This window comes from Ictalurus punctatus, chromosome 12 (genome assembly GCF_001660625.3).
Source record: "Ictalurus punctatus breed USDA103 chromosome 12, Coco_2.0, whole genome shotgun sequence".
Lineage (NCBI taxonomy): Eukaryota > Metazoa > Chordata > Actinopteri > Siluriformes > Ictaluridae > Ictalurus > Ictalurus punctatus.
The window spans coordinates 21985218-22012963 of record NC_030427.2 but is presented as its reverse complement, the minus strand read 5'-3'; the positions used below and the strand labels follow the sequence as shown (position 1 = coordinate 22012963).

Here is a 27746-nt window from a genome sequence, read left to right as displayed (position 1 = left end):
CTTGTCAAATTTGCTGATGCTGCATCCAGTTTCCTAAACGTGTTGACTTTGACTAATCTAATAAAAAATTTTTTTATTATTATTAAGCGAAATATATTTTCCAGGTTGGTACTGAGATTGTACTGGTGTTTCTTTGGCTCTATGAATCTTTTATTGTGTCTTTAAATTGTTGAAATATTGAATAATTTTTTACAGACAAGCAAATAATAATAATCATCATCATAATAATCATAATAATAATATAACAAAAAATAGTACATTCTTTAATTTAAGTGTGGATAATCAGACTGAGTAATTCTAATGAAAAAGTGAACTTCAAATCAAGAAAAATTAAGCATGACTGAGTATAAATTGAGTCTCATATTTATAAAATATGTATTAAAGCCAGAAGCACTGTATTTACAAATTCTCAGCTCAGTTCTGATGAATTAATTACAGAAGATTTAATAGCTTAAAGAGATTTAGCAATTTTTTAAAATCATTTTGGACGATCTAATTCATAATCATTTACAGAATCAGCCAGGAGCTGGAACTAATTATGTAAGCTAAACACAAGTATAATCAAGTACATTCTTAAAAAATTATGTTAAAATCAGTCTCTTTGTTATTCTATGCGGAAACATTAATTTACTTAGAGAATGGTGTAAGCAGAACCCTGTTATGGCAAAGAACACTTAAGGATGCTAGTTATGTACACTGTATGGTCAGAAGTTTGTGGACACCTGACCATATGTCTTTGTTGAATATCCCATTCCAGATTTAGTTCCCCTTTGCTGTAACCTCCACTGTTCTGGGAAGGCTTTCCACTAAATTTTGGAGCATGGCTGTGGGGATTTGTGATCATTCAGCCACAAGGGCATTAGTGAGGTCAGACACTGATGTTGGATGAGGAGGTTTAGGGTGCAGTCGTTGTTCCAGTTCATCCTAAAAGTGTTCAGTGAGGTTGAGGTCAGGGCTTCGTGCAGGACACTCAAGAATTTGGTAAACCATGTCTTCGTGGAGCTCGCTTTGTAAACAGGGACGTTGTCATGCTGGAACTGGTTTGCGCTTCTTAATTCTAGTGAAGGGAAATTGTAATGCTACAGCAAACAATTTCATCCTATACGGTTGTTTGTTTCTAACTTTGTGGCAACAATTTTGGGAAGAACCACATATGGGTGTAATGGTCAAGTGTCCACATACATTTGGCAATGCTGTGTATTTGTTAAGTTATTTTCCAGCTTCCTTATTACTTGATTAGTTTGATCAATAAATGTTTAAGATGATCAAACTTGTCTACAGTGTTGTATTAATAACGCTAAATTAGCAACTGTTTCTTTCCAACCAGTCGGACCAGCTTGGCCTGTGTTTTGGCAGCTGATACTGTATGTAGCTGGTTAGAATGAGATGGACTTTTCAGCGGGGTTATTAATATATTTATTAATATTAATATATTCTTCCGCAAAAATAACAAGAGAACATTTTTAACTAATGTAAAATATCCTTAGAAATGTTTTCTTCATAAAAATTTTTGTCACGTTGACATTTTTAGATGAATCCGGAACGTTAGAGCTCGTCTTATTACCACCCGGATTTAATAGGACGCGGGACCAACTTCCTGAGTCGTTGCACGCGCGTAAGCTAGCTAAATAATACGGCTAGCTAAGGAACCCACCGGAGAGGATCAGTATTATCTGATCAAGCCCGTTTCTCATATTTCTGTTATTAAACAATTATTTCGACAATGGAGTCTATTTTAGAGCAGCAACGTCGCTATCATGAGGAGATGGAGAGATTAATGGACGCCAAAACAAAGGAGATGCTACACAAGAAAACGACGGTATTTATATCGGAGCTAGCCGGCTAATGTAGCTGATAGAAATGGAGTCCTTTCTGTTAGTATGAATGACTGCAGATAGTTGGGCGAACATGAATGAGTAACAGAAACCTATTTGGTATACGGTATGATAGTAAATATTTTGGTGTAGTCTGAAACCTAAGGTCTTAGCTGAATTGTTTTGGTGGGAACAGATAAACCTGTAGTAGGGCTGGGCGATATGATAAAAATAATATTATATCGCGATACTCGACACACTTCTACAATACACGATGCGTGTCACGGTTTATCATTTCGCTAACAAACTGTCTGCAAAACAGTAGTAAAATCAGTTAAAAGAGAAGTTAAACTGAGGTTGACCATACCTTTGTTTAATGCCTTTGAAGAAGATTAAGTAAATAAAACAAAAATGTAAAATTGACAGCATTCACTCAGCACCATTTAATGTGTGATTATTGAAACGTTAAATAAAATAAATAACCATACCAATGATATCTTAAAAAGGTAGAAAAGTGTATCTTGTATTAATCCCTCATGAGGAAATGAAAGTGTTAGAGAGGCATGATATTAAGAATATAAAATGCAAAATGCAAATACACTAAATACACTGTATGGCCAAATGACACTATATTTGGACACCTGAGTATGATGCCTGTATGTTTCCACAAAGTTAGAAGCACACAATAGTAGGCTATAGAAAGCCTTTGTTTGCTGTAACATTAGAATTTCCCTTCATTGGAACTAAGAAGCGCAAACCGTGTTCCAGCATGATAATGTCCCTGTGCACAAAGCGAGCTCCATGAAGATATGCTTAGTGAAGTTTGGAGTAGAAGAACTCGAGTGTCCTGGACAGATCCCTGACCTCAACCCCACTGAACACCTTTAGGATGAACTGAAACACAGACTGCATCCTAACATCATACTTCATCTAACATCAGTACCTGACTTCACGAATGCTCTTGTAGCTGAACGATCACAAATCCCCACAGCCATGCTCCAAAATCTAGAGTTGAGGTTATTATAACAGCAAATGTGGACTAAATCTGGAACGGGAAGTTCAAGAAGCATCTATGAGTGTGATGGTCAGGTGTCCACAAACTTTTGGCCGTATACAAGCAAGTGTATATAAAAGGAACGGAGGCAGAATTATAATACAGTCTGTCATACAGAGTATCAAACAATGGCTTCTGCGTGCACTGCACTATGTGAAACTGCTGAGCAATTGGTGACAAGACTTTAGATAACGCTTATTATATCCATTCCACCAGTCATTACTTGTGTGTCTGTTTATTTATTGCAGTTACGTGACCAGATTAATTCTGATCATCGTACACGAGCCATGTTGGACGTAAGTGGCTATATATTTATTTTTCTTTTATTTAACATTAATCGTGTTGTTTAATTGATCGCTTCGTATTTCATTAAGAAGACTGACTGGCTGTTTTTTCTTTATATAGAGATACATGGAAGTGAGTGCAAACCTCAGAGATGGATATGAGGACAAGGATGGGTAAGAAGAGTCTACTATCTTTTCGTTTCTCCTTCCACCTGTCAAAAATATGCAGATTAATGGATTGGTTATGCTAAATTGACCCGTGTGTGTGTGGTGCCCTGTGATGGACTGGCATCCCATCCAGGGTGTATTTCCACCTGGCACTCAGTAGGTACGTTTACATGCAACCAAATAATCCGTTCGTAATCAGATTGAAAACCCTTCGTGTAAACACCTCAGTTGTTTCCCCCGACATTTCGTTTGAATCCGAAGGGGTGATGTGGATCTGGAATAATCCGGTAAAGCCATGGAAACGCTTGAATTTCCTCAATAGGATTCAAAAATATCTTGCGCACAGCAGAACGCCACGACAGACACTCTACAAGTGTGCTGACGTTCGGGAAAATATGCAATACATGCGTAACCGGATATCTGAACGGGATCGCCGTGTTTATGGGACGCGTAAACGGATATCTGAACGGGATCGCCGTGTTTATGGGACGCGTAACCGGATATCTGAACGGGATCGCCGTGTTTATGGGACGCGTAACCGGATATCTGAACGGGATCGCCGTGTTTATGGGACGCGTAACCGGATATCTGAACGGGATCGCCGTGTTTATGGGACGCGTAACCGGATATCTGAACGGGATCGCCGTGTTTATGGGACGCGTAACCGGATATCTGAACGGGATCGCCGTGTTTATGGGACGCGTAACCGGATATCTGAACGGGATCGCCGTGTTTATGGGACGCGTAACCGGATATCTGAACGGGATCGCCGTGTTTATGGGACGCGTAACCGGATATCTGAACGGGATCGCCGTGTTTATGGGACGCGTAACCGGATATCTGAACGGGATCACCGTGTTTATGGGACATGTAAACAATACTTTCGGAATCTGCACTCGGATCAAGTACGTGCGCCCGTTTTTGTCAATTCGATTGAAAACATGCCTAGTATTCTTGGGATAATTCCCGCCTCCACCGACCAGAATAAACCGCTTACTGAATCCGAACGATTAACCGATATGTAACATCTTGGCTAGAACCGCGTTGACGACGTGTTTTTTTTTTTCTCTCTCTCTCTCTCTTTTTTTTTTTTCCTCCTTCTCCCCACTGCAAATTCTCCACACCAGTTTGAGAAAGGAAGAGCTGAGCGCCATATCCGGGCCAAATGAGTTTGCTGAATTCTATAACCGGCTGAAACAGATTAAGGAATTCCACAGGAAACATCCGAACGAGGTACTGCACCTTCACTCACTGGCACATCAGCAGTCATTATTATTATGATGATGATTATTACCATTATATATATTTGTTTTAATCAGAGGATTTTTCTCTCACATACACTTCTTCGTTTTCTACACAGATCTGTGTGCCCATGTCGGTGGAGTTCGAGGAGCTGATGAAGGCTAGAGACAACCTCAGCGAGGAAGCACAGAGTGAGTTACGGCTGCCTTTATGTTGGCGCGTGTCATTAATTGGATTTGCACTACGGCGGCTCTGACGGTAGCGTTGGCTGTCGTTCAGGGCACAGGTTAACGTTTCTATAGTAACTGCTCATTCACAGACACTTTGCAAAAACGATGGCAGACTTTAATTACACGCTCCGTATAACGAAGTGATCTTGCACAAGCAATCGTGCGGTTGTGCTGAATATTGGAACGGCTGTGATTTGGCATAGGTACAACACCTTCTATAAACGCGAAAATGTGTTTGTTTTATTTGTTTATTTTTGCTCCACTAGCAGAAATCCATCCCGCAGAAGCCACGTTCTTGTTATAGCACGTCGGCTGTTGGTGGTTAATTAGGTACTAGACAGTAGTAACTTAGTACTTCCTCTCTGGTCCTTTCTATCTAGCGTTATTTATCTAGATGGATTGTTGTACTTGACCCTATTTTACAAATCCTAGTTCTCTTGGAGTATGTATTATTTTTTTGTTTATCCAGACTTTATTATTCTGTTTTGTACAGATCTAGTAGAGTTCACTGATGAGGAAGGATACGGCCGCTATCTAGACCTCCACGACTGCTACCTGAAATACATCAATCTAAAAGGATCAGAGGTACGACTTTCAGCTCAGGTTTCTCCATCATGTGTTTTCTGTTTTCGTAAACGAGATGGACGTTTTATTTTTTAAAGGACTTAATGTCACGCTCTGTTTTTAGAAACTGGAGTACGTCTCCTATTTGTCATCCTTCGATCAGCTCTTTGATATCTCCAAAGACAGGAAGAACGCGGAGTATAAAAGGTGAGTCACTTTCATCATCTTTTTTTTTTTTTTTTCTTTTCCTCTGTTCTTTCTGTAATGGTGTACTATAAGCTGTGAATGTGTGAGTAAAAATAAAAAGTAAGAAAGTAATAGTTTCTGATCCTTCTAGTGTAATGAATAAAGCACAATGAGGCATGCTGTTCTAGGGAAATAATCCAAGATGATGGCCTGACACAAAGCGGAATTACTGTGGCCATATCAAAGTTGATTATTTTTCAATAAGTGCACATTTTATATTCCTTAGGTACTGGAGAGTAGCAACTTGTTACTTCCTCTGTTACTTCTTATCTAGCGTTAGTTGTCTAGATCGATTGTTGTGGGCAAATTCGAATTCATAATTGAACAACACATCACTTTATTTTTAAACCATTTATTGTTACATTCGATGTTGCAAAACAGGTTCCCGTTCACATTATTGCAGCTATAAACAGTCCACAACAACACCTGTGATGTTACCGAAAAACCTGAAAGCCTTCTGTCATGAAGATTTCCTTGTGGCAGAAAGCAGAATAACCGCTGACACTGGAGACTCCTTCATTAAGTGTTAAACAAACGTCACCTTGCAGAAATCTTCACCATGTTTTTACGTTTTTATCGGTTTATTATTACAGCCCCTACAGGATTTTGCGATTGCAGAAATGAATGCAAAATCAAGCAAACTCCTCAAATACTCAGAGGAGCTTGCAATTTATGTTTTCCGAAGATTCGGGCCAAGACGCATCATGTGACGTCCTCACAACACGCATTCAGCCAAAGCCCTCTTTGATTCACGTGCGTCAAACACGAGTACTTATAAGTAATTATTAAGTATAGCATAAGGTTATAAAAGTCCCTCTGAATGAGTCGTTACTATAGAAACACCCGCATGTTATAATGAATCCTCCGTAAATAACGAATACAAACCTGCGATTTGTGTTCCGTGTCCAGCGCTAACGTCCGAGTTGCGGTTAGAGAAAATTTCTCTGATGAAGCTGATTAAGTTTGTAATCATGTGACGTTCTGAGCAGGTATCTGGAGATGCTGCTGGATTACCTGCAGGGTTACACAGACCGAGTGAAGCCGCTGCTGGATCAGAACGATCTGTACGGGAAAGTGCTGATGGACTTTGAGAAGAAGTGGGAGAACGGCACTTTTCCTGGCTGGCCGGTGCGTTTGACTTAAACACAGAGAAACACTGCACCTTTTAAAATTGTGGTCATTGTACAAAGCCAGTGTATTGTGATTGATATATGCTGGATGGGCTGCTTTATTTTATCTTCGAAAATGGTTAATGTCTTCAAAACAAGGTTTATGTGACTAGTGGGTATCCTGTAATGGGGAAGTATTGTTTAATTTTTGCTGTGTGTAATAGAAAGAGGCTAGCAGTGCTCTGACCCACGCCGGAGCTCATCTGGACTTGTCTGCCTTCTCCTCCTGGGAGGTAAAGCTTGCACTTACTCTCACACACGCCCAATTTCTGTCAGTCTTTACATCCTTCAATGACCTTTATTTTTATGCATGACAATTGCACATGTATATCAGGATCCAGATCTGATCGAGACATATCTCAGAGGCTGTGATTACTGGGCGCTTTCACGTGTGCGGTGTTTGGTTTGTTTGAATCAAGCTGACCCTGGTGCGTTTCGTTAGTGCAGGTGAGAAAACACCAATCCCACCTGGACCAAAATAACCAGTCCGAGTCAGTCTGAGCAAGGCCGTCTCACTCCGGTTCCAATTGAACTGTAGCATGGGAATCAGTCCAGTTGCACAAATTGACCCAAGCATGACGTGTATTACAGGATGCGTGCGATTTTTTTGTTTGTTTACATTTTATTTATTTATTTATTTTCCTGCTGCAGAGCTGTAGCACTGCAGGAATGCCACAAGCTCTGGAGATTGCTTGTTTAAACAGAAAATAAACAGGAGATGTGGCCCACAAAATATTTTAAACGTTATTTATATTATTCAATAATGTACTGAGCAGAGTTGTTTGTTTATTATTTTTTATTTTATTTCAATAAATCATTTCAATGTGCTTTGTTTACTTTTTTTTTTACATCGCTTACCAATTAGTGAAGTTTTGTGAGTTTTCAGCCCTACACACCCCTTAGCTAACTTTTATTTTATTCATTTTTTTGATCATGTGCAATGAGAAAACAAACCAAAAGTATCACATTTTTGCTCTGATTAAGACTCGAATCTTGATCCCCGGGGGGTGAATGCTCATGCAACGGAATTTTTTTTGTGTGTGTTTGTTTAATTACAGGGGCATCACAATGCTTAGTGCTTTTGTGGCACTAAGTAATAAAATTCCATTTGAATTCCAGGGTGTAACACAAATCAAATGTAGGAATGGTCAAGGGGTGTGAATATTTATGCAAGGCGTTGTAGCAGTTGAGCTAATCAACCAGCAGGTGGCGACATCCGGACTATTTTATTAACAGAACATGTGATTGATTTTAGGAGTTGGCATCACTGGGTCTGGACAGGTTAAAGTCTGCTCTCATGGCTCTGGGATTAAAGTGCGGTGGGTAAGTGTCCGTGTGTGTGTGTAAACATTTCTTACCTGCAGCTGTTTTAAATCCAGTGGTTTATCCAAATTGTGCATATTCCGTATGTTTTCTGTGTTTAGCACACTCGAGGAAAGAGCACAGAGGCTGTTCAGCACTAAAGGGAAATCTCTGGAGTCACTGGATCCTTCCCTGTTTGCCAAAAACCCAAAAGCCAAGGGACCAAAGAAGTAGGCATTTCAAATGTTTGTTTGTTTTTTTAATTTCGAAATCCTCCTGTGTTTCAGTTTGATACATAGTATACAACATTCACGACAATCAACAATCTGTTCACAGAGACACAGAGCGTAACAAGGAGATCGGATTCCTGGAGGCCCAGATTTATGAATACGTGGAGGTTTTGGGGGTAAGGATGTGGATGTTTGGGAGATTTGCCTTTCTATTGTCATTCTATGCTACTGCTTATGCATAACTCGGGACAACACACGCTTTTGGATCACTTTTGGATGTAGTCTAATGTAGATCCCTGCTTGGTCCCCGCAGGAGCAGAGGCAGCTGACACACGAGAACGTCCAGAGGAAGCAGGCTCGGACAGGCGAGGAGCGCGAAGAGGATGACGAAGAGCAGCCCAGTGAGAGCGAGAGTGAAGACGAGGACAATGAGATCATCTACAATCCCAAAAACCTGCCGCTGGGCTGGGACGGCAAGGTAACTGCGGATCCGAGGAGTAATGCAGAAGACATGCTCGCTGGACCAATTCAGTAGCCTGAGCTCTGGGGACAAGCACATTACGTACAGATCAGAGTTTCAGCTTTCGTTTCCTTATATTTACATCTGGATGCGTTAAACAACTTAAAACACGCCACCTTCTGTACCACCCAATTTTTTGCTGAGCAAAAGTATAGGAACAGATTGCGTTAAAGTAAATAACACTTAATATGAGGTTGCATCAAGAAATGAGTTTTTATTTCGTATTGCTTTCCCAGGCTTGTACCACAGTTTTTTTCAGTTGGTGTTTGTTTCGGGGGTTTCTCTCTCTTCAGTCTCCTGTTCAGGAGCTGAAATGCTGCTCAACTGGGTTACGGTCTGGTGATAGACTTGGCCAGTCTAACCCCCTAATGATGAAATGAAAGCTGAAATTCTGATCTGTCGTCTCGTATTCACCTTTCGAAACCCAAATGTCTTAAAACAATTGCAAAGAATCAAATTGGCTTTGATGTTCCAATACATTCAGAGGGGACTGTATTATTGTATGTTGGTTATAAATAGATATGTATTACGGCGTGTTGTAGTTTTTATAATGCATGCTCATACCGAATTTATGTATGTATGTATGTATGTATGTATTTATTTATTTATTTTTCTCCTCTTTCTTTAGCCCATTCCATACTGGCTGTACAAGCTTCATGGCCTAAACATCAATTACAACTGTGAAATCTGTGGGAACTACACATACAGAGGACCCAAAGCCTTCCAGAGACACTTTGCCGTGAGCGCTTATTTCCTATCTTCCCTCACTGAAGCAGCAATATACTGCTTTTAATTTCAAATAAGTGATTCATTAAAAAAAAAGTCACCTAAAGAGATTACTGTGCTTTATTTCTGCTGAATATATCGCAGAGCTTATGGTGATACTGTAGAGTGTGTTCAGCTTTAGTGTTGTCAGGCAGCATAGTCGTGCTTCAGTTATAAGAAAGTTCTGTTATTTGTTCTATTTGGGGTTCAGTGTCTTGCCCAAGGACACTTCGGTATGTGGAGTCATTTGGGCCGGGAATCTAACCGCCAACCCTACGATTAGTGGACAACCTGCTCTACCACCTGAGTCACAGCCGCCAGTATTTACCTGCAAATTAAATCAAACGCAGCTGTTGTGTGTAATCTGAGATTATTGCATAATAAAAAATGGTTTCTGTCTCTCGCAGGAGTGGAGACATGCGCATGGCATGCGCTGCTTGGGCATCCCTAACACCGCCCACTTTGCCAACGTCACCCAGATCGAAGACGCAGTGTCCCGTGAGTCCAATCACAGACCGTTTCTGACTGTTTAAAATAGATACAAGCGTTTAACATGTCCCTGATGAAGGGGCAGCGTTTAGATGAATGTGTGTGTGGTGAAATATTGATCTTCTATTACAGACTTCCTGAATGTAAATTTGTTTCTCAGCCAGACGTAAAGTCAAATTTTAATGTCTGGTTACTCCCAGAAGGGAAAAGAGAGAAAATCTGGACTCTGTTTAAACGCTGGTACAGGAACATCGTGGATAGTTTTAACACCCGGTATCTGATTACAAACTGAAACGATTAGGCTTGGGTCTGTTTCACTACAACATGATCAAAGCATGCCATTCGCTGTGTGATGAAATCATACTTGGTTAGCAAGGCTTTAGGCAGACTGACCCAGTCAAAGCCCTCTTCGATTCACGTGCGTCGAACATGAGTACAGCTAAAAGGTCTCATTTACCAACGAACATCACTGTGAAATTCTGTGCAAAACGGATAGCAATTTCGCCAATTTCAGTAGTTTAGCACAAAAAATTAAGCAAAAAAAAAAAGAAAAGCCGCAGTGTTTTTGATGCAACTATCACAAAAAATTAGCCAGAAATGAGCCAAAGCAACATCTGACAGGTTTTCCCAGACCACCACCACACACTTGCAGTTACACTTAAATTGTCCATTTATAATAACTGAATGTTTAAGACACTCATGCTTATTGAAATGCCAGAAGGGGCATGTAATGAAGATTCCCGTCTTTTTTTTTTTTTTTTTTTCCTCCCTGTCTTTTAAATAGTTTGGTCAAAGCTGAAGTCCCAGAAGGCATTAGAGAGGTGGCAGCCTGACACAGAGGTGAGTTATTCCCTTACATCCACTAATCACAAAAGGAACTGATGGCTACTACAGGCCCAACCCCCCTTTTTTACCCTCATCGTTTATTTTTTCCCCCGCCACCTTTCTGCCCTCTCTCTCTTTCAGGAGGAGTATGAGGACTCCAGTGGAAATGTGGTCAACAAGAAGACGTATGAGGATCTGAAGAGGCAGGGGCTGCTTTAGATCATCAACTAAAGATGCCATTTCAGAAAGACATGCACCGTAGAAAGCAACCTTGAGAACCCCTTATGGTTTTTTTTTTTATCCTCGGGTTTCTATTACTATTCGTATGTACCTTTTGAAAATACATTTGTATGTTTTTATTATTAGAATATTCTCCATTGTGCATTCTGTAAAAAAAGAAAAGAAAAAGAGACCGGTATTCATTTCGTTATTGAATAAATCTTTTTGTCAGCGTGTGCATTGTTTTTGTGAAACAGAAAAATATATACTCATGTTATCAATAAGGGTATCTATTACAGACTTGGATATAGACTGCATTTTAAATGAAGGACTTTCTGACTTATTGCTTTGGACTGCTTAATGGTTTTTATAAACTTATTAATTAGCTAGCTACCAAAACATACCCTTCATTACACTGCCATAATAACCAACACGCCGTATACCACATTAAGTATACATTATATAAAATGACGGACTGCTTCATCCTATAAGTGCTTCATCCTTTATTATTGTGAAACATCTGCAGGATAAGTTAGTTCCAGTTACTTACAGTCCTTTCTGAAAGTATTGGAACAGTGAGGCCCATTCTTTTGTTTTTGTTATACACTACATTTGGGTTTGAGATCAAAAGATGAATGAGAATTTCAGCTTTCATTTCCAGATATGCATATCTAGATGTGTTAAACAACTTGGAACAAGGCACCTTTTGTACCAGATCATCCAATTTTTAGGTGAGCAAAAGTAATGGAACAGATCATCTTGAATGACGCTTTTTATTCGGTCGCATCAAGCCGATGACCCATTGACGTCGCCATACTGTTTCATCTTTCTTTTGTGATGCTTTCCCAGGCTTGTACTGCAGCTTCTTTCAGATGTTTGTTTTGGTGGGTTTCTTTCCTTTCAGTTTCCTCTTCAGGAGGTGAAATGCTGCTCAACTGGGTTAAGACCTGGTGATTGACTTGGCCAGTCTAAAACCTTCCACTTTTTGCCCTTGATGAAGTCCTTTGTTGAGTTGGCAGTGCTTTCTGGGTCGTTGTCTCGCTGCATGATGACGTTCCTCTCAGTTAGATTGGATGCATTTCTCTGTAAATTGGAAGACAGATTGTTTCTGTAAACTTCTGAATTTATTCTGCTGCTACCCTCATGAGTTTCATCATCAATAAAGATTAGTGAGACTGTTCCAGAAGCAGCCATGCAAGCCCAAGCCATGACACTACCTCCACCATGCTTGACTGATGAGCTTGTATAGTTTGGATCATGAGCAGATCTTTTCTTTCTTCACACTTTGGTAGAGGTTAATTTTGGTTCCAGAACTGTTGTGGCTCATCTCCGTGTTTCTTTGTGAATTCCAATGTGGCTTTCTGATTCTTACTGCCGATGAATGGTTTGCACCTTGTGATATGGCCTCTCTATTTCTCCACTTGAAGTCTTTTCCAAATGGTAGATTGTGATGCCTTCACCCCTGCCCTGTGGAGGCTATTGGTGGTCACTAACTGTTGTTTTTGGGGTTTTCTTCACAACTCTCACAATGTTTGTCATCAACTGCTGTTGTTTTCCTTGGCTGACCTGTTCCATGTCTGGTTTTTAGTACACTAGTGATTTCTTTTATTTTTCCAGGACATTCCAAATTGTTGTATTGCCTATGCCCAATATTTGTGCAATGCCTCTGATTTCCTCTCAGCTTCTAAATGGCTTTCTTTTCTACCATAGACAGCTCTCTGGTCTTCATGCTGGTTTATCTTTTTTAACAACAACTGCAATCTTCACAGGTGAAACCTAGTGCTCAAACCACGAGTAGATTTTCAGAGCTATTGATTCCTTAAACAATCAATATAACATGGCACACCTGGGCAGCAAGAAAGACCTATCAGTCACATGTTCCAATATTTCCGATCACTTGAAAAAATGGGTGGGTTTAAACAAAAGGTGCCATGTTATGTTGTTTAACACATGTAGGTGTAAATATATAACAGCTGAAAATGTCATCGCCGATAACTTATAACTTAAATATAACATATAACTTAAATATAATATAACTTTTCCATCCATTCTCTATACTCCTGGGTCGCGGGGAACCTAGAGCCTGTCCTAGGGAGCATGAGGCACAAGGTGGGGTACACCCTGGATGGGGTGCCAATCCATTGCAGGACACAATTTCCCATACTGTATGAACGTGTTTGTGATTGTGCCCTGCGATGGGTTGGCACCCCGCCCTGTGCCACATGCCCCTTGGGACAGGTCACAGGCTCTGCGCAACCCAGCTCAAGATAAGTGGCACAGAACGTGGATGGATCTAAAACTATTTAATATGAGAGATATACAACAGAAGAAATGAGGATGGGGCAAATACTTTTTCACAACACTGTAATCTCTGTTCGTTAGGAGTAAACATTAAACCCTAGACTATCAGAGGATTGTTGATTGGAAGATCATGAGTTCAAATCCCAGAACTGCCAGTTGCTGCTGCTGCTGCTGGGCCTTTAACTGCTCAGATGTAACACCTCTGGTGTTTATTGACAAAAAGCTCTATTTTGGTTTCATCTGACCATAGAACCCGATCCCATTTGAAGTTCCAGTAGTGTCTGACAAACTGAAGATGCTTGAGTTTGTTTTTGGATGAGAGTACAGGCTTTTTTCTTGAACCCCTTCCAAACAACTTGTGGTGATGTAGATGACTTCTGAGTGTAGTTTTGGAGACTTTCTGACCCCCAGATGCAACTCACTTCTGCAATTCTCCAGCTGTGATCCTTGCAGATTTTTCCTTGGAGATTTTTCGGCCACTCGAACCATCCTCTTCACAGTGCGTTGAGACAGTATAGACACACGTCCAATCTCAGGTTGATTCATAACATTTCCAGTTGACCGGAACTTCTTAATTATTGCCCTGATGGTGGAAATGGGCATTTTCAATCCTTGTGCTATTTTCTTATAGCCTCTTCCCATTTTGTGAAGCTCAACAACCTTTTGCTGCACATCACAGCTATATTCATTGGTCTAACCCATTGTTATGAATGACTAAGGGAATTTGGCCTGTGTGTTACCTCATATTTCTACCCCTGTGAAACAGGAAGTCATGGTTGAACAATTTCCTGTTCCTAGTCACCCAGATGTACTAAAAATGTTTAAATATCGATGGGAATATACTTCAAATATATTTTTCTCTCATGAATTCATAGTGGTGCCAATAATTGTTGCACACCTACATTTAACTTTTTTTTTTTTTTGATAAACCTGTGCTGTGTTTGCAATTGTTTGATATCCACGAGAACAGAGTATTTTTGTGAAATTTTTGAACAAAAGATAATTTGACAAGAAACTGACAATTTTTCACAGCCTTCTTTGCTCATATTTACCAAGGGTGCCAATATTAGTGGATGGCAGTGTATCTGTGAATCATTTCTTGCCCTGTTGGGTTTCCAATCAGTCTCAGAGTTAACATCATAACATGATCATTTGGATTAATCAGAATGTTTCTGATTGCTGTGATTTGTTTACCATCTAATTCAGGGGTGTGAAACATACGGCACCCGACCCGATAAAGGTGTTCAAATCCGGCCCATCAAATGAATTATCGATCCATGTTCCAAATCAAAATCGATTTTGGCGAACACAATTGAATAATAGGATTTTTAGGAAAAAAGATCTAGTCTCTGTTATTCTTCAATATGTAAATCTTTATTAGCACGCTAAACATTTGGTGCTGTAATCACAATTAATTTAGGGGTTTCACAGCAACTGGAGTAAATATTGCAATATGCAATCACAAATTTTACATTATTTGGAATTTATTTGGATAATGAATGCAGTCTGTTCGTTTGTTGTGTAGGTGCGTTGAGAATATACTTTTCAGATAAGTAACACATTCATGAGGAGTTGTTGATGTATTTATTAATGGTCTGTATTAATCGGGGTTCGAATTCTGCCTCTGCCCTGTGTGCATGGAGTTTGTATGTTCTCCCCGTGCTTCTGGGGTTTTCACTGGGTTCTCCGGGTTCCTCCTCCAGTCCAAAGACCTTTGCTGTAAGCTGATTGGCATTTCCATATTGTCTGTAGTGTGTGAATGGGTTGACACCCTGGACAGCGTGTCCCCTGCCTTGTGCCTGTTAGCTAAAGCAAACTGTTGATGATTTAAAGCCATTTAGAATAGCCAATCCACCTACTGACAAGATTTAGGAGGTGGGAGGAAACCGGAGAACCCGGAGGAAACCATGAAAAACATGCAAAATTCTACACAGAAAGTAACAAGAGCTCGGGGAGCCTGGAGCTGAAATGCTAAGTGCACTAAGTGTTTAATGATTTATGACTGTGTGTTTAGTTTCTGACTGAAACTGCCAACTCCTCAGCGCACAAACACACACACACACACACACACAGAGGAGACAGCTCGTTTTATAGTGCTGCGTTTTGGTTATGCAATAAAGTGGATGAGCTTTCAGCACTCCTTTGTGCATTGCCTTGCTGCACTGAAACTGCTGACAGCAGCTGCAATCTTTCCCACAGCCATGCCAGCTCAGGCAGAATTGTACTGGAACTCAGCATAACGGATAAATTCAATCATATTCTCACTAAATATGGTGTGAACACCTAACTAACCCCTAAAATGCCAACCCCACATTATCCTTAAAAAAACCTATTCTGGCACTTTGCTTTTCTAGAACTTAATTAAAAGATCTTGTATGGTAGCACTACTTGTATTGTTCTCCGCTTGATATATCGCTTTGCTTGTATTTCCTCATTTGTAAGTCGCTTTGGATAAAAGCGTCTGCAAAATGAATAGATGTAAATGTAAATCTAGCGTATCTTTGCTAGTCGTAAAACAACATTAATCTCTGATTAGATTCCGACAATTAAAGCTAGGTGTTGGTTTTCAGTCTTTATTTATGAAACAGTTGAGTCCCTCACTATCAGCACATTAAGGTTACAAGGAAAGATGAGCTCACACTCTACCAGCAGAGTAAAACACGTTTTAAATCAGAGCTCCTAATAAAAGTTATATAGAGACAGCCTATAAAATAAGAAGAGTGCCCTAGTAACGTTAGCCCTAGTAAATCTCATCAATGTTCAGACAGAGGTCAGAGGGAACAATAAACCTTGTTCATCAAACCATGCTGAATACAAAACGAAACAGTAGGTTTATAGGGTTTGTGCTAAACATGACAAAATCGAATCGTTCATCGTTCATCGGTTTGTTCCAATCACAATAGCCACTGCTCTTTCTCCTTACTAAATTGTTCAGCCCACTTCTTGGTGAGCTCCAGGTATAGATCAGGCTCATGAGGCTTGTAGTCCAAATACAGACGAGTAGCGGTCTTCTTGGGTACGGCTCTTTCGATCTGTGTCCCTTCGTGCCACTCGTTAAATGAAGTGATTGTAATGATGTCCGGCCTCACCGACAGCGCTGCCTGCAACGAGGTCTCATAATAGCGTCCGTTGACTCGGTTCCGCGTGTTGTGGTTGTTCCACGGCCGAACAGCTGTGTCTATGTAACCGGGCCCAGCGCTGGGCAGGAAAAGCAGGTTGTTTCCATCGCAGAAATCTTTGATGGACTTCCAGTTCTGATGAGAGGAGCCATATGAAAAGCCGTTGGACGCAAAATAGGTGTACATGCCATCGAAGCCGCCTGCCAGGATGTCGTGCTTGTGACGTTCTTCCACAACAAGGCCGATGAAGATACCATCGTAAGGCGTTCCTCTCAGGCTGTGGGAGCCTTGCTTGGTAAGTAACTCCGCCCAGGATTCAGACGGGGTCAGGTACGAGTCATACACATAGAACAAGGGGAGGATTCGCCCTGTGCTGGACTTGAATCTGTAGAAAGCATGATGATTTCCATATCTGTGTGGAAACCCCCCCCCCCCAAAAAAAGATGCAGCTTTATTAATATTATTTCCAACTGCATTGCCGCTATATACACATTTGTATAGTCCAGTGAAATCTGTTCGTTTTTCTTAAGAGGTCCCAAGAGCACGTATCAAGAGAGACCCTGTAGAGTCGAGTACGGCTTGCATATTAATCTTTATAATTAACAAGTGGTCTTCAGTGGTGTCCTAGATTTATTTCGCAATGAAATTCTGAGCTGACTTTTTTTTTTTTTTTTAGTTTCCTACATTACACACAACTGCTGCTGCAGTGGGATTTTACCCTTGCTTCGTCTCTACTTAAAGAGAGCGATGCAGCAGCGCTTTAGTCTTTTAGTCCAGCACTCTTACCTCCCAATTTGTACACTCTGCTCAAACAGATCAGCTTCCAAAGCTTCAATGCTAATACCACCGTCAATGCCGTTGCGCTCGTCATCGCGTACATCATTAACTGGCCGAGCCGAGTCTGATGTGACTCAGTGGGATGGAACTTCTGAGTCTAGTGTTTGCTGACTGAACATCGCTGGAAAATGGTGAGTGAGGAAAGAAACTCTTGCTTTGGTTTTTAGGCGCTACCAGTGAAACCTGACCGAGCGTTATCGTTTATGTTTAAGATTGTGGATTTTTTTTCTCTCTTATTAAATAAACTCCGCTGTGACTGTGCTAGAAGTTTTTTCCGCTGTGATGTCCATGGTTGTGACGTTCACAACCACTGACGTCTCATAGAAATCATGAAAATACAGTATCGAGAAACAAATTAGCACCAGAACCTCTAAATGCATCACGAATGATTTCAAAACAAAGGAAAAGGAGTTCTGCTTTAAATGTAGATTAATTGCTGATACTTGTTACCCTCAGTCTGTGTTCAGATTTCTTTGGCAGATGGCGTGCACAGAGGGGTGCCGAGAGATTGGTTGTAATATCGGAGAACTAGGAATTCAACACTCAGATTATACCAACCCAATTTCCATCCATCCATTTTCAGTACCGCTTATCCTACACAGGGTTGAGGGGGAGCCTGGAGCCTATCCTGAGGAACTCGGGGCACAAGGCGGGGGACACCCTGGACGGGGTCCAGACCCATCGCAGAGCACGATCCAACTCAGTTTCTTTTTGTAAAATGTCTAGATGAATAATTTTCTAAACTCTTTGTGCGACCTTCTTCAGAATCTGGAATGATGCATCAGAGGCAAGGTTGCTAAACATACCAATAGTTAACCAATTAAAAAAAAACATCTCAACGTAGGCTTATAGCAGTATCCTCTATCCAAAGGCGTGTTTCCATGATATGAATAATATATCAAAGATACGCATTCCCTCTCATTTTAAAGACTTTAAAAATATGAACAATAAAAAAAAACTATTGCTCCTCACCTAAAAGGTTATGAGTAGGAATTATCTGACCTTCTGACCTGTGCTGTGTTGTGGCTCGGATGTTTTGACCTACTTGTCGATGATGTATTTGATGTTGTCATGCACGCTGAGGTCTGTCCGCTCTCGGTAAGGCTGGATGTGAAACGCCACCTAGAATCAGAACACAGGCTGATGAGAAATCCTTGCATTGTTGAACATCATGCAACACAAAATGGCCCCAAAGAGCAGATCCAGGTCAGGTTTCTGCAGCACTAACAATGAGCCCCCTATATTCCTGGATTGAGATTGAACCAATAGTCCTTGCTAAAATGAATGGTAAACAATGGCATAGCTGTAGGTGAGACCCCGAAGATCCGACCTGCACTGTGTGAAAGTAGTGCCACTAGAGAAACATGCAAACAAGCATACATTTTGATCAATAGAATTTTTTTTTACTTATTTACTTTTTAATAGATTTCATAGTAATGGAATAGAAACCATTGAGATTTATGTAACTGAATTGATTTTTCTGAAGGTGCTTTAACTCTGAAGAATACAGTCCATTTTTCCAGGTCAGGAAATTGCAAGGCAGTCCTTTTCCACATGTGAAGATGAAGAAAGAGGAAAGAGGAAAGCCTGTACAGTCACATACAGTAGTAGCTTGTGCTTGGACTGTTTAAGTTATAGTACAGCAAATTCTAGTCAGGTTGAGTAAGAACCAAGTCAGCAATTTTAGGTTATCTACAGTATGTTCCTCTTGGCTGAAAAAACTCAGTTGGGAGAACGTTAGACTAAAGATCTAAAGGTCCCTGAACTAATCCTGGGATTTGGCAATGAATTCCAATTACAACCCCAATTCTGAAAAAGTTGGGACAGTATGGAAAATGCAAAAAAAAAAAAAAAAAAGAACAAAAAGAGTCATTCGAAAATTCAGTTCACCCTGCACACATTAAAAACAAATTATTTTTGAAAATATACACTCATTTCAAATCTGATGACTGCAACACACTCCAAAAAAGTTGGGACAGTCGACTGTTTACCGCTGTGTAATATCACCTTTTCTTTTAATAACACTTATTAAGAGTTTGGGTGCTGAAGACTCCATCTGGTTAAGTTTAGCAAGCGGAATTTTCCCCCATTCATCCATTATGCATTTCTTCAGCTGCGCAACTATATGGGGCCTTCGTTGCCTTATTTTGCACTTTTTAACGTGCCACACATTCTCAATCAGAGTCAGGTCAGGACTACAGGCAGGCCATGCTCGCACCCGCACTCTCTGATTACGCAACCATGCGCTTGTAATCCGGGCAGAATGTGGTTTGGTGTGGTCCTGCTCTGGATGGCAGCACATGTTGCTCCAAAATGCGTACATATCTTTCTGTATTAATGATGCCCTCACTGATGTGCAAGTTACCCACGCCATGGGCACTGACACGCCCCCATACCATGACAGATGCTGGCTTTTGGACCTGATGCTGATACCAGCTTGGATGGTCCTTTTCCTCTTTGGCCCGGAGAACACAAAGGCTGTTTTGTCGAAAAACTATTTGAAATGTTGACTCGTTGGACCACAAAACACAATTCAGTCAAAACACTACTGTCCATCTCAGATGAGACCGAGTCCAGAGAAGTCGGCGGTGCTTCTGGACAGTGTTGATGTATGGCTTCTGCTTTGCATAGTAAAGCTTTAACTTGCATCTGTGGATGCAGCGGCGATTGGTGTTAACTGACCAAGGTTTACCAAAGTATTTCCGAGCCCATGTCAGGATATCCATTACAGACTCATGACGGTTTTTAAGACAGAGACGTCTGAGGGGTCGGAGATCATGTGCATTCAGAAGTGGTTTTCAGCCTCGCCCTTTACGCACCGAGATTTGACCGGATTCCTGGAATGTTTTAATTATACTGCACACTGTAGAAGGTGAAATGTCCAAAATCCGACCGATATGTCTTTGGGCAATGTTGTTCTCAAAGTGTTGGATTATTCACTGACGCATCTGTTGACAGATTGGCGAGTCTCGACCCATCCTTGCTCTTGAAGGACTAGGCCTTTTTTTGGAGGTTCCTTATATACTATGACTAGACGATTGTCTCACCTGTTTCACATCAACTTCTTATTTCAACTCCTCACATCGCTATTAGTCCTAAACTGCCCCGTCCCAACTTTTTTTTGAACGTGCTACATGCATCAATTTCAAAATAAAGGTTTATTTTAAAAACACTATGCAGTTGATTAGCTAAAACATCAAATACCTTGTCTGTATACATATTTTGTTTAAATACAAGTCAAAGTACATTTACAAATCACTGTTCTTATTAGCATTTTCCATACTGTCCCAACTTCTTCGGAATTGGGGTTGTATACTGAAAATGCCTTCTTAATCCCTGGCCATTCTGATATCTGTCAATCATCAAAACATCAATATATGCTTGTGGTCAGTCTGTAGAAACTACCATTTTAAGCTGTTCTGGTTCTATGATGTAATGGTTAGCACTCTGGACGCTGAATCCAGTGATCTGAGTTCAAATATCAATAGGACCTGCAAACATACTCTTGTGGCAAGTACAAAAATTGTCTCAAAGTGTAGTTTGTGTATGGCCTGAGTAGGATCCCCAGTGGACATAAGATGTGCACCTAAACAACAGTTGCTTGTCATCTAGTAGGCTACAACGTCATAACTACCAAAACATATGACCAAAAGTTTGTGGACACCTGGCCATCACACTCATATGTGCTTGTTGAACATCCCATTCCAGATTGAGTTCCCCTTTGCTGTTATAACAACCTCCACTCTTCTGTTAAGGCTATTCACTAGATATTAGAACATGGCTGTGAGGATTTCTACCCATTTAGTCAAAAAAGCATTAGTGAGGTCAGGCTGAGGAGGCCTTACACACAGTCGGTGTTCCAGTTCATCCCAAACATGTTCAGTGGGGTTGAGGTCAGGGCTCTGTGTAGGCCACTCAAGTTCTTCCACTCCAACCTTGGCTACAGCATACAAAGAGATTCTAGACAATTCCGTGCTTCCAAATTTGTGTCAACAGTTGGCAACTACCCAACCTTCTCCATGAAGGATCTGTAATATCTTTATCTTAACTGCTGTCTTAAACCTTTACACCCACAATTTATTGATTGTCCAATAAAACGCTTGTCAGGAATTTATAATTGGCAGTCAATTAAATTAATGAATAATACACCTTTTCCAACATCCCATCTTGCCTGAACATTAAAAGCAGAGACATGAAAGTGCAATAACTCAATGAAATCAATCCTCTAGTAAAAGCTACTAATTGTTCCCTGGATTTAAAGTGGAAAAATTTTAATTTACTTTAACGAAAGAGTCATAAAAGAAAAAATACATCTGCCTCAAATCACATTAGCAAATTAGCACCTCTATATTATTATTATTATTATTATTATTATTATTATTATTTTTTTTTTTAACCAAGGAACCAACAATGCTGGCGCTAATGCTAACTAACAGCATTATTGCTAATCTCTCAAATGTTATCTAGCATGATAACAGATCATAAATACTAGTAGAATGCTAATCATCTGTCACTATGTAAACTGCATGGATAAATAAAGTGTACATTGCAGCAGATAATGAAAGATATTAGGTATTATTTCACTATAGGTTGTTAGGAATTTTGAAACTGTCTGATGCTAAAAACAACCTAATATCTTTAATTTCTATGATTATAGAGAAATGTAATGATGTGCAGTATGATTGAAAATGTAAGTATAAAGTAGAGATTTTTCTTTTGAAGTTTTTGAAGTATTAGGTGAAAGAAATACTCAAGTACAGTACAAGTACCAAATTAATCATTGCTGTAAAACAGCATTGTTAGTTACAACAAATACATCACTGCCACTGTTGCCAACTATTTTCAGAGTAAGGTAGTTAAAGCACAGACAAATAGTGCACTGTCAAGGATGATCAGTGATTGATCACTGGGAAGAATGGTGATCAGTGATTGATCACTGGGAAGAATGGTGATCAGTGATTGGTCACTGGGAAGAATGGTGATCAGTGATTGGTCATTGGGAAGAATGATCAGTGATTGGTCATTGGGAAGAATGGTGATCAGTGATTGGTCATTGGGAAGAATGGTGATCAGTGATTGGTCATTGGGAAGAATGGTGATCAGTGATTGGTCATTGGGAAGAATGGTGATCAGTGATTGGACATTGGGAAACAATAGTGATTGGTGATTGGATATTAGGAACTATGGTGATCAGTGATTTGTCATTGGGAATAATAGTGATCAATGACGAACAATGGTGATCAGTGATTGGTCACTGGGAAGAATGGTGATCAGCAATTGGTCATTTGGAAGAATGGTGATCATTGATTGGTTGCAAGCGCCACACGGTCAGGCCTTACAAACACTGATGGTGAGTGGAGCAAACCTGCTTTTTCAACTTGTATATCAGCATCTGCGATCTGAGCTGGAGAGCTGTATTGAGTTCAGGACAATCACTAACATGATTTTTAAAAAAGGTGCTAGATTTGCTGCTGGGCTCTTTTTTTTTTTTAATTAAAGTCGCTAAAGGGTTTAAAAGTCGCCAAATCTAGCGGCAAAGTTTCTAAGTTGTCAACACTGATCATTGCATTACTATATGACACACATCACTGTGCACTGACAGAAATGTTTATGTTGGAGTCCTTGCAAAGCCATAAAGAAGAAATGGTACATCTGATCACAAGTTGAGTCCAATATTAAATTACTAGAGAGTATACAAACTGTTTTTTGTGGTGTGTGCGTTCTTTAAGACTCAAATGTTTTTGTCTTTACATTACAGTGGTTATTTATGGCGAGCCTGGTCGATTATTGATCTGACCTTAAAGAGTTTCTTAGAGAGAATGAGCTACAGGAGCACTATTAATGTATTATCTAGGGGCACTATCTAATAACTGTACACCATCAAAAAAGCTTTTGTTCTGAGGAATGGGCCAGAAAAAAAACCCTTCATGTGCAGTATGGTAAAAAGCACCACATGTTGACTTTAGATAATAATAATAAGAAACGTACATTTTAGAGGACTTTTAGCTGCTTTTTCTCTCTAAAATGCTATGCGTTATATTTTGTGACGTTGAATTATGTGTACAGTGTTTCTCCAAGTAATTAACTTTAACAACTCTTGTGTACCTTGTTAATGTTTCACACCGTATGTGCACATGCATGTATACCACACTTAATTGGTGCTGTAGAATCATCATAAAGACATGAGGAGCTTGTAATGGGATTTTATTTGGGAGTTACATTGTTGGACCAATTCCTTGAGTCTGTACCCAGGACTCATTGAGGAAGGGTGTCATCAATGCAGATTTACTTTACAGACTGACAAATTCCCTCCTAACTGTGAGCTGATTGCGCAGTTCTAAATACCCCTTGCATAAAATGTTTACATAACAGGAGATATAGAGACATCCCTGTCCTTACTTATTTATGTTGATTTATACAACAGTGCTGGTGAATGATCAAATCTGATTGGTCAGAAGGTGTGCAGAAGGTGGTTATTTTTGTGTTACGGCTCGGGCAGTAATTCCGGCTGTAACATGAGCGATAGGTTTATATCAATGCTCCAGTGAATGAAAAACGGTGATGTCATTTAACAAAGACAAACACAGTGTTTTGTAACAGTTCGTTTTCAACCATAGGAAAGTCTTCAGGACAGTAACAATTTCTCAGTAACATAACAAGCCATGTTTTTGTTTTGTTTTTATTTGATTAACTTCAAGAGGAAGAAAAAAAAGAGATGTTGGACATTCCTCAGCCTTCAATGTAACTATAAGTGGCTCTAAGTATGACATGTTATTCATTAATTTATTACAATTATAATAGTAAACATTGGCAAATAAACATGTGGTTATGTAATAAAACATATTGAGACGTGGTGCTATTGGGAAAATAATCGAATAAATATAATAAATAAACAACTTCAGTTGCTTCGTGTTGCTTCGTGTTATTTCCTGTAACAACACACCCAGTTGTGTTTATTCGTGTATGTTTTATTTAATAGTGTTTCTGTAGTTTTGCTGCTTCTTTCTATTTTGGTAATTATTTTTTAAAATTCTATTTACCTTTGTTGGAGGCTTTCCGAGGACCACAGAGCCGCTAGAAGCTACGAACCTCTTAACTAGCTTTGTCATGTTCTCTAATGCGAGAGATCTCTAGATCAGTGACAGGAAAATACAAACCAGGGATCCCTTTAAATATACTAAAGGGGGGAAGGGGAAGTGGGGGACACCCACTGATTTTCCACTGTCACTGCTGAAATGTCCTTGCAAACTGTTTCCATGGCAATAATTTTTTTTTTTCTACGTCCTTGCTGTTGCTTGTAGTTGTAAAGGATGAAATACAGTTCAATCTGGCTTGCCTTCAGGTCCATGAAGGCCACAACAGAGATCTAAAAAAAAAAAATGCCAAAATGCACAGTGTCATGGATTGGAACTCTGCGGTCAGAATCTGTCGATCTCTTCCCGTCTTACTCTCTAGACTTTTCCTGTCTTTCCGTCTCACTAACTGCTTCTTTATTTATGGGTGTGAAAGCACAACGCTCATGTCATGGTACACGACAGACGGCCGTGCTCTCCTAAAGCATTTTGCTTTGACACATGTTTACCAAATTAAAGGTTTCGGTTCTCCCTGTGTGTCCGTGGAATCGTCTTCCAGTTCGGCAGGGATAAGCTCTTTCATCACTGTGCTTTCAACACACTTTCTTATGACAGTATGATCTTTGCAATGCCTATTCCCAACACATTTCAATTTACAGTTCATGCTAATTCAATGACCATGGGGTGCTATAAGGTCATTTGTGGGTAATGAACTGTTTTGGTACATGGGAATGGGACATTTTATTAATTGTTCATTGTAACTTTTTAGAAAATAATCATACATTCACGTTTAGGATTATCCTAAATGCATCTTTTAATAACTTAAAAGATTTCTGTCCTTTTGTTTTATCACTGAGGACAATATTGCTGTATTTTCAAAGTATTTTTTTTTTACAATTGTATTATGATTTGTATAACAATTATACGGACAACTGTGAAACCAATTTTAAAATATATCATGCACGGATTATTAGTAAAATAATATACTGCCAGAAAAAGATGTTCAATATGGTTGAAATGGGAGTAAAATAGCTTTTTCAGATTTAAATGAGTTCATTTTAATATCGAATTTTATAAATACGATGAATATGTCGGTTCATTTCTACACTAGTTAATCGCCATTATTTTCTTGATTTCTTTGTCTTTTGTATTAATTGATTTGATTTGTTCCAACATCTGCATTGAATAAATGTTTTTTCCTTTATAAGCCTAATTATTTGTTCGTTCTCAAATCCCCAAAATGGAACCGGCCTGTCTAGTAAACAGCTATGTGGTCATCATAAATACTACAAAATATTATCATGAACATAATATAAGTTAAGAATAACATGCACTAATGTGAAATGTTCTACGATTTTTTACAGTGCCATTTTAAAAAGGTAAACATAAAAAAAAGAAGTGTTGTCGCTCACCAGTTACCTTGAGACTGTGCCTATGGGCAGCGTCCATTACGGAAGGCACCAGATCCTCAGTGGGTTCTCCGTGTTCATCTGCCACACCAGGCGGGTACCAAGAGAGAACGACTACACCTAGAAAATGATGATTAATAGTTCTGTATTTGTGTCCACTCTGTTTATTTAAGATCTGCATTATTTATTAACTTCTTGCATTTAACTTTGGACACAATAAACTAAAACTTCTGCATATGGACGCACACAACTCTATTATTTAAGGCCAAAAACACCATAACCGTTAACAAATTATATACAGCACAAAAGGCTAGTGAGAGACATTATTGGCTGAAATTCATTCATTGCTCTTGAGTAATGGCTTTATCCTAGTCATGGCCATGATGGATCTGGAGCATATCCCAGGAAAACTGGGTGCAAGGTGGCAATACACCTTGGATAGAATGCCAGTCTGTTCCAGAAAGTAGTGCCAATCCACCTACTGTGAGGAAACTGGAGAACCCAGAAGAAACACATGGGAAATGGGGAGAACATGTAGAGAAACTAAGCAAAGACAATAAACCAGGGAACCTGGAGCTGTGAGGAGGCACCACCAGGCCACCCATCACTGGCTGACAAAAAGAAAAAAAAAAGTGAAACCTGCTTACCTGCAGCAGCTGCTTCGATTTGCGCCATGTGTGACTCCAGTACATTGGGATCCCTCGAGCTGTAGGGTCCCAGCTCAGGGTAGAAACTCGATGCGATGTCCTCTGGTGGATTGTGCCTTCCTTTGGGGTGACTGGCAGCTATTTTGGGGTCCCAGTGAGGAACAAGGACATGGTCCCAATGGATGTAACCACGGTCCCCAGGCGGTGCACCATACCACAAATAATAGAAGATGTGAACATCATAGAAAATGCTGTGCTCGTGCCCAGCTTTGGACAAGACGATCTTGGTATCGCTTACGTCCACATGGTTAGGCGCAGGCCGCCGGTCCAGTTTCCCACCCACGAAGGGTACGAGCTCCATCCCTGGTGCAAGATCTGAGAATCCATCAGTGGGCTTGAGGGTCCGTAAACCCATCATGGTGCCGAAGATGAAAAGAGCAAAGAGGAAGAGGGCCACGCAGAACTTCCTGCGCAGGCGAGTCATTGCTGCTGTCTATGGTGCTGAAAGACTCAGACTTGAAATAATAATAATAATAATAATAATAATAATAATAATAATAATAATAATAAAGCGTGTTCAGTTCAAGTAAGGAATTGAGTTTGAGTTATTTCATTACTGTACATTGGTGATATACAGTGGTGATATAAAACTTGTTTTCACTTGCGTACACAGGGTACGAGTTATTTCGCACCTTATGTATTATGCCTATAAAGACTATGGATCCACGGACATGTTTGCTGCGTAAATGCGCTTCATGGAATCTATGGAAAAGAAAGTGAAACAGATCTTTATCTCATTCCTGTTAAATCCATCTCACTGCTGTTACATCCATCTCGTTTCAAAATGCCAGTTCGCCTTTTTCAACCTCCATAAGAAGAAAGGCAGGATTTTCCGGACTGCTCTTCATTTCCATCCCACGACTCCTCATTCCTTTGATGCTCCATCATCTGTTTTTGTTTCATCCGATTAAAAGCTGCTACAAATGTTTGCTTGTTTGTTTGTTTGTTTTTTTGTTGTTGTTGTTGCCTCTCTTCTTCCTCTTGCCTTTAATCTCTTTTGTTTTGAATGTATGCAATGACCAGCTGCATAAAGACTTCCGGTCCACTGGTGTATGAAGAGGATGGCAGGATTTTCTGCAGGTTTTTTTTTTGGTTTTTTTTTTTTGGCACGTCTATGGACCACAAGCTGAATCCCAAATGACTCGGTTCCCCCCTATTTAAGTGCACTTTTATAGGGTA

At 39.9% G+C, this 27746-nt stretch overlaps 2 protein-coding genes across 3 annotated transcripts; one reads left to right on the top strand and one right to left on the bottom strand.

Moving 5' to 3' along the window:
- The first annotated feature begins 1580 nt into the window (after nucleotides 1–1580).
- sf3a3 (splicing factor 3a, subunit 3) lies at nucleotides 1581–11355 on the top strand. The gene is made up of 17 exons (XM_017482468.3): nucleotides 1581–1819; nucleotides 3117–3164; nucleotides 3274–3326; nucleotides 4448–4553; nucleotides 4681–4753; nucleotides 5286–5377; nucleotides 5481–5563; nucleotides 6592–6730; nucleotides 6936–7004; nucleotides 8027–8094; nucleotides 8196–8303; nucleotides 8410–8479; nucleotides 8617–8781; nucleotides 9452–9562; nucleotides 9996–10086; nucleotides 10862–10917; nucleotides 11044–11355. The coding sequence occupies exons 1-17, from the start codon at nucleotides 1724–1726 to the stop codon at nucleotides 11119–11121; spliced, it is 1506 nt and encodes a 501-aa protein (XP_017337957.1). The 5' UTR covers nucleotides 1581–1723; the 3' UTR covers nucleotides 11122–11355.
- maneal (mannosidase endo-alpha like) lies at nucleotides 8610–27746 on the bottom strand. 2 transcript variants are annotated; one of them, XM_053683905.1, is made up of 4 exons: nucleotides 26508–27681; nucleotides 25871–25980; nucleotides 18424–18500; nucleotides 8610–8846 (listed from the first exon to the last, which is right to left on the bottom strand). In XM_053683905.1, the coding sequence occupies exons 1-4, from the start codon at nucleotides 26989–26991 to the stop codon at nucleotides 8738–8740; spliced, it is 780 nt and encodes a 259-aa protein (XP_053539880.1). In that variant the 5' UTR covers nucleotides 26992–27681; the 3' UTR covers nucleotides 8610–8737. The 2 variants fall into 2 exon arrangements, with proteins under 2 accessions (XP_053539880.1, XP_017337958.1); XM_017482469.3 differs by lacking the exon at nucleotides 8610–8846 and adding an exon at nucleotides 15976–16953 and having other exon boundaries at nucleotides 26508–27746.

Coding starts and splice junctions, on each gene's coding strand:
- sf3a3 (XM_017482468.3), top strand. CDS start 1,724: ATGGAGTCTATTTTAGAGCAGCAACGTCGCTATCATGAGGAGATGGAG. Junction 1,820..3,116: donor TGCTACACAAGAAAACGACG/GTATTTATATCG, acceptor TATTTATTGCAG/TTACGTGACCAGATTAATTC. Junction 8,782..9,451: donor CGCTGGGCTGGGACGGCAAG/GTAACTGCGGAT, acceptor CTCTTTCTTTAG/CCCATTCCATACTGGCTGTA.
- maneal (XM_017482469.3), bottom strand. CDS start 26,991: ATGACTCGCCTGCGCAGGAAGTTCTGCGTGGCCCTCTTCCTCTTTGCT. Junction 25,981..26,507: donor AATCGAAGCAGCTGCTGCAG/GTAAGCAGGTTT, acceptor ATCATTTTCTAG/GTGTAGTCGTTCTCTCTTGG. Junction 16,954..18,423: donor ATCAAATACATCATCGACAA/GTAGGTCAAAAC, acceptor GTTTCCACACAG/ATATGGAAATCATCATGCTT.